The 15,699-nt window shown below is 41.4% G+C and overlaps 1 protein-coding gene across 1 annotated transcript; it reads left to right on the top strand.

Moving 5' to 3' along the window:
- The first annotated feature begins 366 nt into the window (after positions 1-366).
- LOC137907892 (disheveled-associated activator of morphogenesis 1-like) lies at positions 367-15,215 on the top strand. The gene is made up of 25 exons (XM_068752253.1): positions 367-552; positions 638-727; positions 1,374-1,445; positions 2,123-2,217; positions 2,305-2,524; positions 2,812-2,925; positions 3,349-3,459; positions 3,972-4,075; positions 4,422-4,488; positions 4,584-4,701; positions 4,791-4,929; positions 5,297-5,355; positions 5,690-5,877; positions 7,128-7,358; positions 7,999-8,106; positions 8,323-8,417; positions 9,162-9,246; positions 9,698-9,804; positions 11,233-11,321; positions 11,506-11,674; positions 12,379-12,486; positions 12,953-13,013; positions 13,178-13,312; positions 13,770-13,970; positions 14,176-15,215. Exons 1-25 carry the CDS (start codon positions 367-369, stop codon positions 14,347-14,349), a joined length of 3,126 nt encoding a protein of 1,041 aa, XP_068608354.1. The 3' UTR covers positions 14,350-15,215.
- The last annotated feature ends 484 nt before the right edge of the window (positions 15,216-15,699 follow it).

Below are 15,699 nucleotides of genomic sequence, written 5' to 3'. Positions count from 1 at the left end.
CTCCAGGGAAATCAGAGCTCCTTTTTTTCAGTATCCGACCAACTGTAATCGGAAATGCTGCAGTACGCATCACAACTAGCCCCAGTATCAGCACCACCAGCGGTTCAAGTCCTGGCCTAGACAAAAATCTGGAGTGTGCGCTACCTCCAGGATACCCTTGAGCAAGGCACCGACCCCCCACTACTGCTCCAGGCGTGCCGATCACAGCGGCGCCTTCGCCACATGCTACGGGGCCCCTACGTGTGTGTGGATTGTTTCCAGGGCCTACTAGGTTTAAATGTAATTTTGTTGTTGTGGTCAATAATGACAAATAACCGTTTTGTTCTTTAACAAGTAAAATCTTCTGGAGAGGATCTCCTTCTAATCATGGCATCCCGAGTGAAGCATCCGCAGGGGCGCTGCCTGTCCTCGTTATTTCCTTGCTGCTTCAGAGGACGCGACGAACCAGAGATCACCCACTGCCATGACAACATTGGTGCTTTTGCTGCAATGGAGCCCCCCCTGCCCCTGCCCCCCCCTCAAGAGTTGGACGTTATCTTCACTGAGCTGGTGGTGAGTCAAAGAGCATTTTTAACTCTTCTCATTTAACAATCTGAACTATAACCCAACCTCATCCTCATTCTTCCTTCCACCCCAGGATGAGCTGGGCCTTGGAGAGGAGCACAGAGCAGCCATGTTTGCTTTGCCAGCAGAGAAAAAATGGCAAATCTACTGTACAAAAAAAGGGGTGAGAGATGGTGATTTTATTAAAGCCGCCAAACTGAAGGCGGTCGCTTCATATTTGCGTCTTAATGTTAATCTTTGGTGTTAATTTCTCTGATTCTGGCCACAAAAGAAGGTATTTGAGTCTTGGTTCTGTGGGGAAAGCTTATTACATTTGACTGAGCATTTTTGCGTAATCGACTAATGTTGCAGCCAATGATTTTTTTCTATACCTTGTTAGCTACTCTTCAGCTCCTAAGTGGCTTCCTTCCTTTGCACCAATGTGCATTAGAGAAAAATCAGAAAACCCTTTCAGAAACCTCTGGGTGATGTCACAAGTTCTCATGATAGCCATATTTTGAGTAGTTGATAATTGCATTCAGGACTATAAATCTACATAGGAGTAGTTGTTTGACAGAACTGGAATCATTATTGACTTCTCCTTTCCTGGATTTAATGAAAATGTCAATATAATACAGTGACAGTTATCTAAAATTAACATTTGAGATCTGTGCAGGTTGGGATTTCCTTTATTCTGTCATTAATAAAAAAGCTAATGGATCTGTGCACTCTGTAGTATTAATACTGCAGAGAAAAACACAAATATGACGTATTTCTTGTCTGGTATATTTAGTTATGGCAGTGCAGACCTGTGTGTTCTTGTGTTTCAGGAGGCAGAGGAGGAAACCGGAGCCACCAGCTGCCCAGAGTTTTACATCGACCAACTCAGGTCCATGGCAGCTGTGAGTGGTTCGAACGCACCGCACAGTTGACTCCATGGTTCGGTTCGGAATTGAAAAGACAATTAAAAGATAATACTTTTAAAATCGAAATCAATTAATATAGTAAAATATAATATTATAAATATTATTTCAGGACCTTCAACATAGAACAGAATCTCCTGAAGAAGATGGAATCTAGCTGTAAAACACTAACAAAGGAACTGAAAAGAAACTCAAACAAAATGACTTCACACCGTTTGACACGTCCTGAATCATGTTGGGTGTTTTCAAATTGAAATGACTGACACAGCTGAGGAAAGTGGTTAAAGTCTAACTCGTGTTCAGTCACAAAAACATCTGCAAAGTTGCTTCCAACAGAAGCAGATGTCGATGATCTTGAGGAAAAGTCCGTGCACTTCACCCAGAAAATCTGTGCGCCAAATCCTTATGAATATTTAATAAATTTGTTTACAAAATTTGCTCTGATGAACATTTACATATCAAAATTTAAATAGTAAATGTAAATACATTTGGGATATCAGAACTTGATAAATGTTTGTAAAAATTAGTTGGTATCGTGGACGACACATATTCAGCACTTTTCTCTGATATACATGTGCGTATAATTGCCATCGTTATATATACAATTTGGAAATGTAAACATATAGTGATTCGTTCTTTAACTTCTGTCTTTTCAGAGGAAGACTCTGCTGGCACTGGAGGATGAGGAAGAGCAAGGAAGACATAAGGTCATAGACGAATTAAAGACAGCATTGAGGACACAGCCAATAAGGTACAAGTCTGGAAACGGGAACATTTTCCCAAAGTTGAATGACCATTTGAGTAAACGTAACTCGACATTCTGACTTATTGCCCACAGATTTGTGACACGATTCGTTGACGTCGACGGCCTGTCTTGTCTGCTGAGTTTCCTCAAATCAATGGACTATGAGACCACGGAGTCTCAGGCCCACACCTCATTGATTGGCTGCATCAAAGCTCTGATGAACAGCTCTCAGGGCAGAGCTCATGTTCTGGATCACTGTGAGAGCATTAATATCATTGCACAGAGCCTCGTCACAGAGAACATCAAAACCAAGGTACATCCGCAGCAAAAAGACAAGACAAAAAAAAAAAAAAAACCTCCTCCGAGCAGCTCATTCCCCTCATCATTAGATTTACACATCCACATAGTAATCTGGATCACCACCAAAAGGTTGTAAATTGTAATAGTAATACTAGTGTTATACTGTGAGAAGAATACAGATTTTCCTTTGTATTATTTAATGAAAAACAACTTGCTAAAGTGCATTACTTCACTGCACATAAGAAAAACATTGACTTCCTGAAATGTCCTGTATAATCACGAGTAAACAATCGTCATTAGGTTGCAGTGCTGGAGATCCTCGGCGCAGTGTGCTTGGTTCCAGGAGGCCATAGGAAAGTCCTAGAAGCCATGCAGCATTACCAGACATTTGCCTCAGAGAGAACACGTTTTCAGGTATGCTTTGGTTTTCTCATTTGTTGTTCCATTCGATGTTTAGTCAATGATACGGGGACAGAGTGACTGGTCCTTTGACAATAAAAATAAAAATATAGTACTTCAGTACTATATTGCAACTGGATAATGATATTTTGGGATTAATAGAAGATGGTTCTCGGGAGTGGAACTAGGTGGGGAGTGATTTTTTATGAAGACAGATTGAATGAATTGAAACTTAAAAACATCTTAATCAGTTCATGATGGTTGCCATTCTTATTCAACTTCCACTTTTGGCTTGTGCCATCAGGACAAGCCATGCTTTTACATAATCACATAATACTCAATATTCTGTGGGTTTTGACAAATCAGTCAAATGCAGGAAAACAGCTGGCAGTGAATGAGTTAATGGTATCATTTTCACATTTTCTGTTTTGTGTGCAGACACTCCTGACAGACATGGATAGATCAACAGGCCGCTATGGAGATGAAGTTAATCTGAAGACTGCTATTATGTCCTTCATCAATGCTGTGCTCAGTAAGGGAGCAGGAGAGGTAAAGATAATCTGTGTCTCCCATTAAAGAAAGATTAGATTACATTTAGTTAGAAAAAAAAACACACTTTTAGAAATGAAGTCTTTTTGAATGGTTGATGGTAGTCAGTACTTATGGTACCATCCATCCATCCATTCATCTTCATCCACTTATCGGATCCCGGGTCATGGAGGTAACAGTTTGAGCAGAGATTAACAGACTTGCCCGCGCTTTAAAGTTGTCAATCAACGGGAATTTTGTTTAACGACAAAATTGTTTAATGACAAAATTGTTTAATGACAAAATTGTTTAATGACAAAATTGTTTAGCGACGGGGTCTTCGGAACGTAACTCCATCGTTAAGTTAGGACCACCTGTACTGTTGCTCAGTTTCTTTATATCATTTTACTGCTACAGCCCAGTCATGTGTTTTGGACAGTTACGCCTGAAGACTCTTCACTCAGGTCTGCTGATGAATATTAAATGTGGCTGTAATACTGACAATATATTTCGTACCGATTGTGTGCTTTCAGACCAGTCTGGAGTTCCGTATACATTTGCGTTATGAGTTTCTGATGTTGGGCATTCAGCCGGTCATTGACAAACTGCACGCCCATGAGAATGCCACCCTGGATAGGTACAAAGAGTGCACCGAAGAGTGCTGCAATTCTGCATAATCAATAATGTGACATGAATGTACAAGTAGAACGGTCATCAGCGAGTCTCAAACCATACGACACTTCCTAATCGCTGAAACAAGTATTTTAGGGATATAGTTGACTAATTCTGGGGGTAAATTTAATTTGTAGATTTAAATCCTGGAGCAGGTCAATGGAAATGATTAATTTATGCATGTTCAGCCAATATCTCTAATATGCTATACATTTAATGTCTTCTTCTGATCCTTAATCGTGTTAACACAAGCACATACTTTTGTTTTGGTGATGCTTTCAGAATTAATTGATTACATAAATGTATTCTAGACATCTGGACTTCTTTGAGATGTTACGGAATGAAGATGAACTTCGGCTGTCTAAACGGTTTGATGTTGTAAGTGATTAAACACACTTTAGCATTACTTTGCTTCCTGAAGTTAACTGTAATGAATTATTCTAAAAGCCGTGTCGTCTGGTACCTCGCCTCAGGTCCATATTGACACTAAAAGTGCAAGCCAAATGTTTGACTTGATCAAGAGGAGTCTGAGCCACACCGATGCCTACCCTTGCCTCCTGTCTGCACTGCAGCACTGCCTAAAGATGCCACGTAAGATGCTCTATTTTGACGTTACGCTACCACCATGGAATGATCCATGAACAAAGTTTCCTTCTGCTGACTCCTCTGTGTGTCTGCAGTTATGCAGAGCAGTGGCTCGCTTCAGAACTGGGCGTTGTTAGACAGGATAGTCCAGCAGCTGGTCCTTCAGACAGACAAAGGGGAAAACCTTGATGTTGCGCCGCTGGAGGACTTCAACGTTAAAAGTATTGTTCACATGTAAGTGCCAAGAGATCCTGTCTGCCCGGCATTTCATTGCCTCTTGACTTTCTTCATTTAGCAATTATGACAGATGAAATTCAAACACTGCCGTTGGATCAGACTTTCTATCGTGGAAGTTTAACGTTACCTTTTCAAAGTGACCCTTTGTTGTAACAGGAAGTTTGTCTTGTCTTTCGTGTGCCCTTGCGATGCGGGTGTACCCCGCCTCTCGCCAGTCGCCAGCTGAGATCCAGCAGAACACACACACACACACACACACACACTTACACACTCAGAAGTAGTAGTAGTTTAGATGCAAATCATGGAACTCTTGTGACCATATATGTGTGTGTGTGTGTGCATGCACACATTCATGTGTCTTTAGGCTTGCCAAGGAAGATGAGGTCAAACAATGGAAAGAACAAGCTGACAAAATGAGAAAAGGTAAATACACACTCAATATGTTTGCAAGTAGGATTTCATCATTGGAGAACTACCGGTATACAACTTTGTAGGGAATTAGCGACCTTCGCGTGCCAGTTCTCTTTAAATACATTGTTCGTACTCATGATAGCTGTTAACATGAGTGTAATACGTAGAAGTTTTAATTGAAGTAATATTCATAGCAGTCATAATAGAAGTAGGAAAAAAGTACCAGTTTATGATATTTGTTTTACTACCGGTATATTTACTAAGACAAACATGAAAGGGATGAAACAATAACATGAAAAATGTATGGTTGGAAAAATGAACATTCAAGTTCTTCTCATCTTTTCAGAACATCACAAATTACTGCAGAGTTTTGAAAAGAAAGAAAGTGAGTGTGAGACCAGGAATAAGGAGAAGGAAGACATGATGGTGATGCTGAACAAAACAAAAAACCAACTGGAACGCGAGAGCAATGGCCACAGCCAAGCTAAGCTACAAGCAGCAGAGCTGTCTGCTGAGCTGCAGCGACTCAGCACTGTAAGCGCACGGCAAAGTATTGAGTTGTGCTGTCATCTGGTTAAATGTCACTCAGAATAAACGTAATTTAACATCACCAGTGTTTAAAGGAATTCAACGACTAAATCAAACCCATCTGATAGCTTAAATAAACTCAAACTCAAATCGAGACCCGTCTCTGACATCACAGGAGAAAACCCTGACTCTTCTCTTCAGATGTGCTCTAGTTCAAAAACATAGAAGGCTTTGCAAATATGAATTGATCTGTTCAGATGACACAACAACATCTCAGTGATGTTTGGCTCCAGACTTCGATGAGGTCACTCGAGACCATTATCTTAATTCTATTTGAGCCATTTAGCGGTGGAGCTTCTAATTTTGGGATCATTGCATCGTGGCTTCTTGCGCTTCAGCTAACGAACTAACTTTATATTTTCCTTCAGGATTTTCTAATAAGTTCATGTTTCCCTCAACATAACAAGCATTCCAAGTCCTGAAGCAGCAAAGCATCCCCTTAACGTCACACTCCATGTTGTGTGCTCAATGCTCTTTTTTATTGAATGCTGTGATTGGTTTAAATCTGGATTTCAATAATGTCAAAGTAGAGAAGCCAGAACAGGAACAATATTATCTCTTTTTCTTGTTCCAGTCAGTATGTGAGCTGCAGACGTTTGGATCAGATGGAGATTCTTTGTAGACCCTGATAAGGCGGTTTAATAGTCAAGCCTGGAACCAATGATGCGTTTTGAACGGATCAGATTTTTGTAATACTATGGAAAGGGGAAAATGCTGATGTTGAGATTTGCAATCTGCGGGAGTTGGGGGTGAGGCCTACTAAACAATCATTTCATTAAAAGGGCCTAATTTAGTGATGAACTGTACTAGTGGTAATCATGTCTGAGAGTGTCTGAGTCCAGCTGCAACCAGTTATGAACAGTTTGGTAGTTTCTAGTGGCTAAATTGGCCAAAGATCACTTTTACACTGGTGATTTGGGTTTTTGGTGAATCCCTTTTCGTTTTGATGAATGCATTTTTAGGTTATGCATTGCAGTTTGTGTTTACTCAGGTGGCCTTTGGGCTAAGTTTACGTTTCAATCAGGCAGATCAGTCTGAAATACACTTTAAAACAATTCAGGAGGGGGTCAAGCGCTTTCTTACAGCATATCCACACTTTTATATGTCTCATGGATGTATTGGTGATCAGATCCATGATAGCATCACATCCATTATTCATGTCATGGTCATTTAATAGCTATTTGCTCTTCTGTTAGGCATCCAGTGTCCCAGGCCTACCTCCAGTGACATCTGGTGGTTTAATTGGTGTTGACCCATCAATCCCTCCTCCTCCTCCTCCTCCGGGAGGACCCCCAGGTTTTGGCATGGCTCCATTTGTACCACTTCCTCCTCCTCCTCCAGGGGTTCCAGTACAAGTTTCCCTGAAGAAGAATATCCCCCAGCCTTCCAACTCTATGAAGTCGTTCAACTGGAACAAACTTCCTGAGGTGCATTTACCACCACAAGTATTTTTCGAATGTTACTGCTACCACACCTATTACGATACAAATATTACTGTATTGTACTAGCATTGTTGTAGCCTTGTGGCTACACAGTTGTTACTATTCATGTATCTAAATAAATACGTAGATGGCAACAACTTTCACTTAGTTTAAATAAATTATATGGGAATAATATTTTTTTAACTAGAAAAGCAATTTCTAATATTTTGATTGCCATATCTCTGCAAAATACTTCAAATAGGACCAAGGAACTAAATATCAAATACAGTCCTTTGTTATTCAATAGGTTTCTTGTTTTACATAAAATTGCACTTGACTTTGACACCTTATGCTTAATATATTCAATTTGTGGCTTCCAACTAAGTTTATTGTCTATAATACCCCAATAAATTTATCACACACAAAACATTTACATGACTGAATAACAAGGGTCTTTAGTTGGAGCACTTGGAACAGTATTTTTGAAAATCCAATTTTTGCTCGTTAACAAAAAGGTTAGTCCTTCCAAAGAGCTGTGAACTGAGAGCTTACAGGTCAAAACATAATTCAGCCCCCGTCCTCATTTTTTTTTTCTAGACTGACTTTGATGACTTCAAGGAAGTTGCAAAAATATTTTTTCTTTCAGAACAAGACAGAAGGAACAATATGGAAAGAAATCGATGACCTAAAGGTGTTTGAAGTTCTGGATCTAGAAGAGTTACAGCGGACCTTCTCAGCTTACCAGAAACCACAGGTACCATTACAAATCATTCCCAGCTCACATTATCATAATGCACTCAAACCCCCCCACGATAAAATGGCAGCTCAAGGGGGGGAGGTTGTATAAATAAGGTGCTTTAAAATGTTATCTTGTTTTCTGCACGAGCTGGACAGAAAGAGTTTTGTCAGTGTATCCAGTCCTGCATTGCAAGGTTCTATTATCGTCTAATATATGCCCATGTATTAACAGAAGACTGCTGAAGATGACCAAACTTCCAAGAAGGTCAAGGAGCTGTCAGTGATCGATGGTCGGCGAGCACAAAACTGTAACATTCTTCTGTCACGGTAAGCGTGCGAATATTGTATTTATTCATATTACTCTGGGGTTCCCGTTCAACTGCATTCAGCCACAACGTTGTGCCACTGTTACATCTTATATCTAATAAACTGAATAACTTACACATAATGCCACCAAAACGTTAATGAAATTCTTTTCTTACCCTGCTTGACAAGAAGAGTGACCATCGCACTGATGCTGATTTCATCAGTTTCTTGACAATTAATAATAATAAAAAAAACAAGTGAAAGAAGTCTTCACCAAAATATTTGAAGTCCTTCTATTTCTAAACGAGGGCGGGGGGGGGACACAATAAAGCAGGTATCCAGAAAAGCAGTCACCGTTACAGTTCTGTTGTGGTCGTCAATATATGAAATATCTGTCCCAGTCTTTGGTCAAAATAGCAAATAGATGCTGCAGGACACCGTCCGTCATTTCTGTCTCAAACAGCTCCGTCAGAAAAGCTCTAAACCAGGAAGCAAAAGTACTTTCATAGCGAGTATAATGTGTTACTTCCTCTCCTGAATGAAGGAGTAAAACACACGAGAGTAAGATACTTTGTGGCAAGAAGGTGGGATGATGATCAGCTGCGACAATGCCCCGCTTGGGGAATTTCACCCCTCGGAAATTCTTAAATTGTGGCATTATATTTCTAGATTCTATACATACACGCCACAACGACAGTGCATCCTGGCCTAAGCATGTAAACTCAGTGTAATATTGAAAATGAAATCGATATGTTTGTGTTGCAGCCTGAAGATGGCCAATGAGGAGATCCGACATGCCATTCTGTCCATGGATGAGCATGAAGACTTGCCTAAAGACATGCTGGAGCAGGTGCCAAGAATCACACAAAGAAAAACAGCACACGATAAACATTCTCCATCTCCAGCAGCACTACTAAGTGGAAAGGGAGTGCCAGCCATCCACAGTGCCTGAAGTACAGCACACTATTAGATGCGATGACTGGAATGAGCTGCAAAAGGTGCATCTGGTCATGTCTGTTAAAAGCAAGCCATTGCTGAATAAAGCTTTGTTATATATCGATCTATTGATCTGCCACAATAATGTAATGAATTTAAATGAAAATACTTCAAGTGAAATGAAAAAAAAGGATTTGCTGTACTGTACACAGTCAAGCTGCATTGATGTACAATGCTTTCAGCACCTTAGTTTGATTAGGGTTAAGGTTGGGCTTAGGTTTAGGGTTATTTGAGGCATCTACTTGATTGATAAATGAAATGCACTCATCACCTTGTATGTTTTTATGTCCTTTGTGTCTTTGAAGCTCCTGAAGTTTGTTCCAGAGAAGAGTGACATTGAGCTTCTAGAGGAACACAAGCATGAGCTGGATCGTTTAGAAAAAGCAGATCGCTTCCTGTATGATATGAGCAGGTAAATATAACCCTAATTACACAGCCTGAGTGGCAGCCAGGCACAATGGCTCCCTCTCTCCTTCAATTTGTTGTGCTATTTCGCTCAGACTGGACGGAGATGTCGGACGCTGGTCCTAGTATCTACTGGAGCCATGCACCCAGCTTCGGGGTTACTGCCCCTAGTGCCCCGCTCTACTGGAGACATGCACCCAGCTTGGGGGTTACTGCCCCTAGTGCCCCGCTCTACTGGAGACATGCACCCAGCTTGGGGGTTTACTGCCCCTAGTGCCCCGCTCTACTGGAGCCATGCACCCAGCTTCGGGGTTACTGCCCCTAGTGCCCCGCTCTACTGGAGACATGCACCCAGCTTGGGGGTTACTGCCCCTAGTGCCCCGCTCTACTGGAGACATGCACCCAGCTTGGGGGTTACTGCCCCTAGTGCCCCGCTCTACTGGAGACATGCACCCAGCTTCGGGGTTACTGCCCCTAGTGCCCCGCTCTACTGGAGCCATGCACCCAGCTTCGGGGTTACTGCCCCTAGTGCCCCGCTCTACTGGAGCCATGCACCCAGCTTGGGGGTTACTGCCCCTAGTGCCCCGCTCTACTGGAGCCATGCACCCAGCTTGGGGGTTACTGCCCCTAGTGCCCCGCTCTACTGGAGACATGCACCCAGCTTGGGGGTTACTGCCCCTAGTGCCCCGCTCTACTGGAGCCATGCACCCAGCTTCGGGGTTACTGCCCCTAGTGCCCCGATCACTACTGGCACCACTGTTGCCTTCACTCCATACATTTTCTCCAGCTCTTCCTTCAGCCCAGCTTTTCGTGTTCTTTCTTCCTGATGCTGCTATAATTGGGGATTGCTATGTCTATCGCTACCGCTATCTTCTTATGTTTGTCCACCAGCTCCATGTCAGGCTGGTTGGACATCACCAGTTTGTCCGTCTGGATCTGGACGTCCCACAGGAGCTTGGCTTGATTGTTCTCGACCACTTTAGGATGTGTCCCACATCTTGACTCTGATTTCTCCAGTCCGATTTCGGTACATATGTTCCTGTACGCTATATCCGCAACCTGGTTGTGTTGTCCAGCTCTTCATTTTGGACACGCTTGTCTGGATATCTGCTGTTGTGATGACTACTGGGTCATGTTCTGGGATGTTGCTCTTCTGTGACCATAACCCTTCCAGGATTGTTCGGTCTCAGCCCCGGGCGGGTCTGCTGTGATTTTGCCACTGAGCGCAGACCTTAGCTGGATTGACGGAGAACATATCGTTTATTGGCCTCTACTTGTCTTGTGTAGGCCGGTGGAAATGTGTTTTGCACGTCCAGGCCACCGTAGTCTGGCATGTGGTGATATATTTACTATGGAATGTTGTGCATATCTTCCAACAGATTCGCCACTCATTGCAGATCGACTAATGCTCATGAGTGTTTTCTGTCTTCACCAGAATCAACCACTATCACCAAAGGCTCCAGTGTCTCTTCTTCAAGAAGTTGTTTGCTGAGAGATTGGCTGACATCAAACCTAAAATTAAAGGTGATGTGTTTTATCTAAAAGGTTCAATAGTGCACATGATAAGATGGTTACATTTGCACCAAAGAAACATCGATTAATACATGTCTGTCTTTAAGTTTCTTTAATTTTGTTTTAAATACAGAAATAAAGAAAATACATGTTGAGTGCTGTCTGTGAACATACGATATTCTCTGTGTGGTTTCAGCTCTGAATCTGGCATCCAGGGAGGTGGTACAGAGCAATGCACTGCGTCAGCTCCTAGAAGTGGTTCTAGCCCTTGGAAACTATATGAACAGAGGACAGCGAGGAAATGCCTATGGATTTAAAATGGCTAGTCTCAACAAGATATCTGACACCAAGTCAAGCATTGACAGGTACATGTTATAAGAACATATTTCATCATAAGTATTTCTCATTTAAACATTTCGACAATTGGCTGATCTCAGTTTGAGGGTTCTGAGGGCTGCTGTCAGAGGTAACATATCTGTTTTGTCAAGTATGAATCAGCACTTTGCGGGTTGAGGCTAGATTAAGGACAGAAAAAAGTATTTGCGAGAAGCAGTATGGTTTTATGCCAAGGAAGAGTACCACAGACGCAATGTTTGCGATCTCAGTCGGATATTTCCTGGTGAAACAATGGTTAAATAAATGTTATTGCATTTTATTAGTTGGGCTGTTAAATAATCTGGTTATATGTTACGCATCAGGGTACAGACATATTGGTTAGATATTTTTTCCCCACATTTTGACATGATACATTTTAGCATAAACTAGCAATATAGTCATATATAATAGAGTCATGGTTCCATGTCTGTAGCTGTGAGATGTAAACACGAAAGAACCACAGATCTCTGGTTGAGAACTATTCTGTATTCAATGTCACACAAGAAATCATCAGAAATCTTCACTCATGTATTAGGAACACGTGCAATTTGTCTACTGTCTCTTTTCATTTTTAGTGTATTTTATTTTTACAGAGAACATACAATTCAAACATAAATGTTTCCATTCGATGTCCCAGATTGCATCTTCGAGATAATTTGTATCTGTTGTCCCTCATTGTGTCTTGCCATTGTAGAAACCTCACTCTGCTCCACTATATTGTCTCTGCGCTGGAAAAGAACTTCCCCAATGCGGCAGCGTTGAATGAAGAGTTACCGAATGTTCCAGAAGCTGCTAAAGTCAAGTAAGCATGCACACAGGCAAGGCCACACCCACACGCACTTACACACCCACACACACACACACGCTGTCCATTCATATTTTTCTCTCACAGCCCACAACTTGTGAAACATTAAACTAATGTGGCACATTATTAAATGCACAGCAGCCACATTGAAACACAGTATGTGTAGGACTCGGAGGGCATCAAAAAAAAACAACAACATTCCAAACAGCTGATTGAGGTTTGCAGCTGAAAGCCTACAAGGTGACTTGACTTTTGTGCATCCGAATGAACTGTTTGGCTGAGATGTATGTTAGAGCGCAGACTGTAGGGAGAGTTTTGGAAAAAGTAGCTTCAATATCAACCAATGCTCGTGAAAAATAAATGGGTAATCCTTACGTCTTTAGAATCCGGTACCGCACAGCAACACTGTTACATTTACCGTGTTTGATTCAAGTGACAGTGACTCCATTTTTATTGTTTCCAGTATGACAGAGCTGGAGAAGGACATTGCGATTCTCAGATCCGGGCTGAAGACCGTTGAGGCGGTGAGTGGGTTCAGTAGAAATCTTTGTCTGTTCAGTATCATCTGAGTAACATCACTAATGGCCTGTGAATGTTATGCTATGAAAAGCACAAAAAAACACATTTGTGAAAGACATCTGTGCCAGTATGTCTCGTTCAATCTGACTGCGTGTGCGTCCTTCTCCAGGAGTTGCAGTACCAGCAGACGCAGTCCTTTCACGATCCTGCAGACAAGTTTGTATCTGTGGTCAGTCAGTTCCTGGCTGTCGCCTCCTTCAGCTTCTCCGATGTAGAGGAGTCGCTCACTGAGGCCAAAGAAAGGGTGAGTGGTGCAGAAAGCACTGATGCATATTTACCCGTCTTATATTCTGTCTCCAAAGATCATCATGAAATTTAGTGGTCTGCAGCACCGCATTTTGTAACAAAATTCTTGAATGCAATATGTAATAAAGTTTGCCGCATTTTGTAAAAAGTTGTTACATATTGCACCGGCTATTACAAAATGCGGATGTTAAACTTTTTGCAATGAAGAAAATGTAATAATTTGGTACATTATGTAATAAAAGTGGAATAAAGTGTTTTCTATTCTATATTTATTTTTGGGCTTGGGTTGAAAACGTGACATTTCAGTTTCAGTTTTCATGAAGGTCCTGTTGTTTCCCCATAATAATAAAAAAAATTTGTTTTGTTCTTTTAAAGAAACTTTAATGTTTTAAATTTCATTTGTCCTGTCAACCAAATGAAATGCTGACTGTCGCCCATCGTGTCTGTGCTTGCAGTTCGTAAAGGCCCTCGGGCACTTCGGGGAAGACCTGACCAACCTGCAGCCAGATGTGTTCTTCGGCATCTTCGGCACTTTCCTTGCCACTTTTACAGAGGCTGCACTGGAAAACAAGATGATGGCCAGGCAGAAGGAGGAAGAGGAGAGACGTGCGCTCATTGAGGCGCAGGTTGGGAAACGCTCGTCTCCAAGACCCATGGCATGATGAATACATCATGCTTTTCTATTGGTCGCAGTCTTCAGATGAATGAAAACTCTTCCACACTTTCTCCACATACATTAGAAATGTGTTTTTTGGATGGCACTGCTTTCACAAGAACTAGTTTTAGTGACTGGAGCTAATGACGCTTTCATTCATAGTTTGAAACAAACAATTTATATCATGCTCTTTTTTTCTTTGGCAGAAAAATGCAAGGAAGTTCCGTGAAGAAGAGGGGGACGGCGAGTTTGACGACTTGGTGTCAGCTCTGCGTTCTGGAGAGGTGTTTGATAAGGACTTGTCCAAAATGAAGCGTAGAACACAACAGAGGCATCGCTTTGAAAACTTTGATGTCGGGCGAGAGAGACCAGTCCAGTGACCAAGTTGAACCAGTAAGGAGATGCCAGTGGGACATCTTCTTTATTTTTATCGTCTTTTTATGTACGTTTGCTTCTGCATTGGTGCATTTTGGAACGCTGAGCACTTTGTGGTCGCGATACTCGATTGAGTATCTCATGGTGTGTTTCTGAAATGGATGTTAAATGCTATAAACCTTTCTACAAAAAAAAAAACAATCTACCCAAGGGAATAAATAAAGTAATGTTGAACCTCTGGAATATTTAGACATTCTCCAACAAAAGGAAGACTTCTGAAATATAAAATAAAATAGCGTAACTTGATTCATATTTCATCAACACTGGCTAATTTTACAATGTGGTGTATTTTGTGTTTTCAGATTTTTTTATATATATATTTTTCCCATCAGTATTGAAAACTAATGTCTGCTGCTGTTCTCGTCTAAATTGTTCTGGTCTGAGATGTTCTCGTCGGAAAGTGAAAGGAGACAATCTTTAACATGTGTTTTATGTTGGAGTTAAAAACAACACATATCATGATTAAAATAAAATGTCTCTGAACTTCCTCCTGGTGGCGCTGAAGACCAGCGTAATGCACGAAGCCGGCACATCCCAGACAGTTAAAGCTGCATCAGTTCATCTAGTCCAGACAGTTAAAGTTAAGTCAGATCATCTAGTCCAGACAGTTACCATAGTTACATCAGTTCATCTAGTCCAGACAGTTACCATAGTTACATCAGTTCATCTAGTCCAGACAGTTAAAGTTACATCAGATCATCTAGTCCAGACAGTTACCATAGTTACATCAGTTCATCTAGTCCAGACAGTTACCATAGTTACATCAGTTCATCTAGTCCAGACAGTTACCATAGTTACATCAGATCATCTAGTCCAGACAGTTACCATAGTTACATCAGTTCATCTAGTCCAGACAGTTACCATAGTTACATCAGTTCATCTAGTCCAGACAGTTAAAGTTAAGTCAGATCATCTAGTCCAGACAGTTACCATAGTGACATCAGATCATCTAGTCCAGACAGTTACCATAGTTACATCAGTTCATCTAGTCCAGACAGTTACCATAGTTACATCAGTTCATCTAGTCCAGACAGTTAAAGTTAAGTCAGTTCATCTAGTCCAGACAGTTACCATAGTTACATCAGTTCATCTAGTCGACTGACATTTTTCTACAATAAAGCCTCTTCAGCCTCTTCTTCCTCAATGGCACACAGAGAGATCCCCAAAGTATTCTTTTTCACCACCCAAACATATTCCCAGTCACTTCTCCCGCGTCTCCATAGCAACCAGTGTTGCTTTGAGGCTGACCGATATTCCTCCTCCATGAACTCTAACATGAATAATAATAATAACGA

Source organism: Brachionichthys hirsutus, chromosome 18 (assembly GCF_040956055.1).
Source record: "Brachionichthys hirsutus isolate HB-005 chromosome 18, CSIRO-AGI_Bhir_v1, whole genome shotgun sequence".
Classification (NCBI taxonomy): domain Eukaryota; kingdom Metazoa; phylum Chordata; class Actinopteri; order Lophiiformes; family Brachionichthyidae; genus Brachionichthys; species Brachionichthys hirsutus.
Note: the sequence above shows the minus strand (reverse complement) of the source record. Positions and strands in the feature narration are given on the sequence as shown.